This window comes from Mandrillus leucophaeus, unplaced genomic scaffold, assembly GCF_000951045.1.
Source record: "Mandrillus leucophaeus isolate KB7577 unplaced genomic scaffold, Mleu.le_1.0 Scaffold627, whole genome shotgun sequence".
Lineage (NCBI taxonomy): Eukaryota > Metazoa > Chordata > Mammalia > Primates > Cercopithecidae > Mandrillus > Mandrillus leucophaeus.
This window is the reverse complement of record NW_012106775.1, coordinates 501,069-506,148: the sequence shown is the minus strand read 5'-3', so window position 1 is coordinate 506,148 and position 5,080 is coordinate 501,069. Positions and strand designations below refer to the sequence as shown.

Genomic DNA, 5,080 nt, shown 5'->3' with positions numbered 1-5,080 from the left:
AAAAAAAAAAAAAAAAAAAAAGAATTTCAATGAAAATTTAAAAACATTTATCACTGAGCTGCATCCACATTTTTTCAATGCCTACTGTTTAAAACCAGTTCCTCTATCCTTCCTAAATAACGTTAAGAAAACACTATGAAAAGCCACCATACTACAAAATCGTATTTGCAGTGGCATCATAAATGGATGCATTTCGCTAAAAAACAAACAAAAAACAAAAAACAAAAAACTTAGGAGGATGAAACACAGCAGCACCCAGGACATTAAAATATACTGGATGTGACTAACATGGCATGAGGGAAAAAAGCTAAATCAGGAAAAATAATTTAAAATTTCTGAACAGAGTTAGAACCTTAGTGGGTTTATGGGGTCTGCCTGCAGATAAGCAGACCATGTATTCAGTTAATAGATGGTAGCCTAGTATGCCAGAGACACACATAGAGTTTGGAATCAGATAGATTGAACTCTGAATCCCAGTTTTTTCTGTTTTTTTTTTTAACTAGCTGTGGAACCTTGGGCAAGTGACTAAACCTCATTTGAAAAAGCAGAGAAAATACTTCACAGTAACACTGGGGCTTTAAAAGACACAGGTACAGGGCTTAGTGCCAAGGCCTGGCACACAGAATGGGCTTCATGGGGCCTGGCACACAGAACGGGCTTCACGGCAGATGGGGTATTAGGACTGTCTTGGGAACATTTTGGGCACAGCATATACTAAATGCCCATTCTATTTGAGTTTGAAGAAACTCTTTTTTGTTGTTTTTGAGACAGAGTCTCCCACTGTCACCCAGGCTGGAATGCAGTGGTGTGATCTCGGCTCACTGCAAGCTCCGCCTCCCGGGTTCATGCCATTCTCCTGCCTCAACCTCCTGAGTAGCTGGGACTACAGGCGCCCACGACCACACCCAGCTAATTTTTTTTGTATTTTTAGTACAGACGGGGTTTCAGTGTGTTAGCCAAGATGGTCTCGATCTCCTGATTTTATGATCCGCCCGCCTTGGCCTCCCAAAGTGCTGGGATTATAGGCATGAGCCACTGTGCCTGGCAACTTGAAGAAACTCTTTAAGGCTGCTAACAAGAAACATCCAGAGGTGTATTTATTTGCTAGACCTAGAATGAAGTTTTGAAAGAGATTTCAGCCATCATTTAGCCCAAATACTATTTGAGTTGAGAGAAGGAAGGCCCAAAGAGAGGTGCTTACTTAGGCCAGGCACGGTGGCTCACACATGTAATCCCAGCACTTTGGGAGGCCAAGGTGGGCGGATCACCTGAGGTGGGGAGTTTGAGTTCGAGGTGCTTACTCAAACCAGATGTACATTTTTTCTTTAAAGATACAGATACAAACTAAACAATGTAAGTTTGCAAGGTCCCTTCATCTCAAGCTTACTAGACATCTCTCTTTTTTTTTTTTTTTTTTTTTTTAAGATGGAGTCTCACTGTGTCACCCAGGCTGGAGTGTAGTGGCACTATCTTGGCTCATTGCAACGTCTGCCTCCTGGGTTCAAGCGATTCTCCTGCCTCAGCCTCCGAAGTAGCTGGGATTACAGGCATGCACCACCACACCCAGTTAATTTTTGTATTTTCAGTAGAAACAGGGTTTCTTCATATTGGCCAGACTGGTCTTGACCTCCTGACCTCAGGTGATCCACCCACCTTGGCCACCCAAAGTGTTAGGATTATGGGCATGTGCCACCACGCCTCGCCACATCTCTCTTTCTTAATTAGTAGCCAGGATGGACTTTAAAACCACTAGTGGCAACTAACTGAACCCTAGCTTGGTTGAGTAACGAAGACATTTGCCTTTTTACCTCCTTTGAGAACGAGGTCCCCCGGAACAGGTTTTAGTCCATAGTCTTCTATCCTCTTGCTTACCATGTTATTCCACACATAGCTTTGGTAGCTATGAATATACATTAAGCGATTATTTCTGGGTATCTGGAGGGAAGGAAAAAAAAAAGGCAAGAAAACATATTCTAAATATAAAAAGTGCTGTACTTTTTTTTTTGAGACGGGGTCTCGCTCTGTCGCCCAGGCTGGAGTGCAGTGGCACGATCTTGGCTCACTGCAGCCTCCACCTCTCAAGTTCAAGCAATTCTCCCACCTCAGCCTACCGAGTAGCTGGGATTACAGGAGTGCACCACCATGCCTAATTTTTGTATTTTTAGTAGAGTCAGGGTTTCACCATGTTGGCCAGGCTGGTCTCGAACTCCTGACCTCAGGTGATCCGCCCAACTTGGCCTCCCAAAGTGCTGGGATTACAGGCGTGAGTCACTACACCCAGCCAAAACGTGCTGTACTTTCTAAGATACCTTGCTTGTTAGTGGTAATCCTAGTATAAGAAACTTCTACTGTATTTATTTATTTACTTTTATGTATTTATTTTTGAGGCAGGTTTTCATTCTGTCACCCACACTGGAGTGCAGTGGTGTGATCACGGCTCACTGTAGCATCAAACTCCCAAGCTCAGGTGATTCTTCCACCTCAGCCTCTCGAGTAGCTGTGACTACAGGTGTGCACCACCATGCCAGGCTAGTTCTTTGAGTTTTCTTTCTAGAGACAGGGTTTTGCCATGTTGCCCAGGCTGGTCACAAACTCCTAGGTTCAAGCAATCCACCAGCCTCAGCCTCCCAAAGTGCTGGGATTACAGGCATGAGCCACCGTGCCCAGCCAAAACTTCTACTTTAATCTCTCATTTTTTCTTTTTCTTTTTAATTTCTCATTTTTATTTTTTTTTCCTTCTACCTTAATCTTTTTTTTTTTTTTTTTTTGATATAAAGTCTCACTCCGTCACCTAGGCTGGAGTGCAATGACACGATCTCAGTTCACTGCAACTTCTGCCTCCCAGGTTCAAGTGATTCTCCCACCTCAGCCTTCTGAGTAGCTGGGACTACAGGTGCACACCACCATGTCCGGATAATCATTTTATTTATTTATTTTGAGACAGAGTCTTGCTTTGTTGCCCAGGCTGGAGTGCAATGGCGCGATCCCGGCTCAATGCAACCTCTGCCTCTTGGGTTCAAGCGATTCTCCTGCCTCAGTCTCTCAAATAGCTGGGATTACAGACATCTGCCACTATTCCTGGCTATTTTTTGTATTTTTAGTAAAGAGAGGGTTTCACCATGCTGGCCAGGCTGGTCTTGAACTCCAGATCTCAGGTGATCTTGGCCTCCCAAAGTGCCGGGATTACAGGCATGAGCCACCACACTGGGCCATAATATTTTAGGAAAAGTTTACGAATTTGTATCGGGCCACATTCAAAGTTGTCCTGGGCTGCATATGGCCCGCAGGCTGCAGGTTGGACAAGCCTGCCTTACGTCAATGGCACAGTCTTCAAACTTAAGGAATTTACACATCAATTTTCAAGCTAACAGTGCTTTTTCTCCCGTAATTCCACGGATAAAGAGAGAACCTAAATGACTGAACTGACAACTAATTCCATGCAGCAAGAATTCTGCTTTGTTTGTGCATCTAGGAAAAGTAAAACTTAGGTTTAAGGGTTAAACTTTAACATTTGTTACGTTTAACTTTGTTGCCCAGGCTGGAGTGCATGGAGTCCTGGATTATACATATCCAAATACTGGTATAGGCTACTCTTGAATCACCATGATGAAACCAGACTAAAATGCAACTATTTAGACTGCTTACTGTTCAACACTTTTGCTAAGGCAGTTTACAGTTCTGGTGACGGAATGATCAAGAAATGACTATACGATAGATTCTGAACTTCTCAAATACCAAGAGACTTAATTTAAACAGAATTTCCACTGAAGATTATGTTTTCCACATTGACGCTTTTCTTGTGCCCTCAATAAGTAATGCCCGCATCCACCCCCTCATCACCACTCAGGGTCCGAACAAAGATTACTCAGGTGAAATACCTCAGAGATCACCTAAGGATCCTTATTTACCTTCTGCTCTTTCAAAATTTAGTAAAATCTTTCAAGATGAAATTTAAAAAGCATTACAACACCTTGAGCCATTGCCTGACTTCACAAATTGCACTCACTATGCCAAATGCAGAGACTATATTCTTCATTCCATATTTTGAAAGTCCTCGAAGCAGCTGACCTTCCACACACCTTTTGACAGGTAGTTTTCTGAGGGCAGCAGCTGGATCTTTGGTCTTTGCCCATTCTTCTCTGCATTTAACCAAGTAGCCCTTTTCAGCTGTGGGGGAAAAAAGCTAGGGTTAAATGACTTACCCAATAGACAGACTTCCATAACTTAAAGTACACTTCACAGAGAACACAAAATTAGAAAATGTTATTTGAAATATAGGTGCTGTTTATAGCTTCCACTCATCTGAGGAAGTGTAAAGATGGGAAATATAGAAAATTTACAGAACTATTTGACTTTGTCAACGTACGATCACCCTCAGGTCAAAAGTAAAAGCTATTTAACTGTAAATTATCATAGCTGATTCAACATGACAAAAACACGGTAGTACTTTCTTCTCTCTTTTTCCATTGTAATGTCAAGTTTAACGGGTTACTTTCCTTAAAATTACATAATTTTATCTTTTTATAGTTTGCAAATGAATTACCCAAAGTGAGCATAAGTATTTTGACAATCAGTAGTTTAATCCTTTTCATTCAAGATGATTTTAGAGATACTTTTTGGAAAGTTTTGGTGACTTCTTCACACTGTAAATCCTCAAGGTGTTTTTGCCAAGTTTTTATATTCCATTACACTATGTTTTAGTAAAATAACCACACGTGAAATGTCTTAGATTCTTATACACTCAGATTTAGTGCGTGAAGAAAAACATATATATTCATTTAAAAAATATATTTGTATTCAGTTACGAATTAATACACTGAACAAGCTAAAGAGTTAAAATAGAGGTTGGGTATGGTGGCTCACGCCTGTAATCCTAACACTCTGGGAGGCTGAGGTGGGCAGATCACCTGAGGTCCGGAGTTCGAGACCAGCCTGGCCAATATGGTGAAACCCTGTCTCTACTAAAAATACAAAATGAGCCAGGCATGGTGATGCATGCCTGTAATCCCAGCTACTCAGGAGGCTGAGGCAGGAGAATCACTTGAACCCAGGAGGCGGAGGTTGCAGTGAGCCGAGATCA

At 41.9% G+C, this 5,080-nt stretch overlaps 1 protein-coding gene across 1 annotated transcript in view; it reads right to left on the bottom strand.

Annotated features, from left to right (window-relative positions):
• Window positions 1-5,080, bottom strand: part of PUS7 (pseudouridylate synthase 7 (putative)) — a 61,050-nt gene that overhangs the window by 12,714 nt on the left and 43,256 nt on the right. Inside the window, exons 10-11 of the mRNA XM_012000363.1 lie at window positions 4,007-4,167; window positions 1,809-1,935 (exon numbers count right to left, since the gene is read on the bottom strand). Coding sequence (XP_011855753.1) covers window positions 1,809-1,935; window positions 4,007-4,167 — 288 coding nt within the window. The remainder of the gene's footprint in view (window positions 1-1,808; window positions 1,936-4,006; window positions 4,168-5,080) is intronic.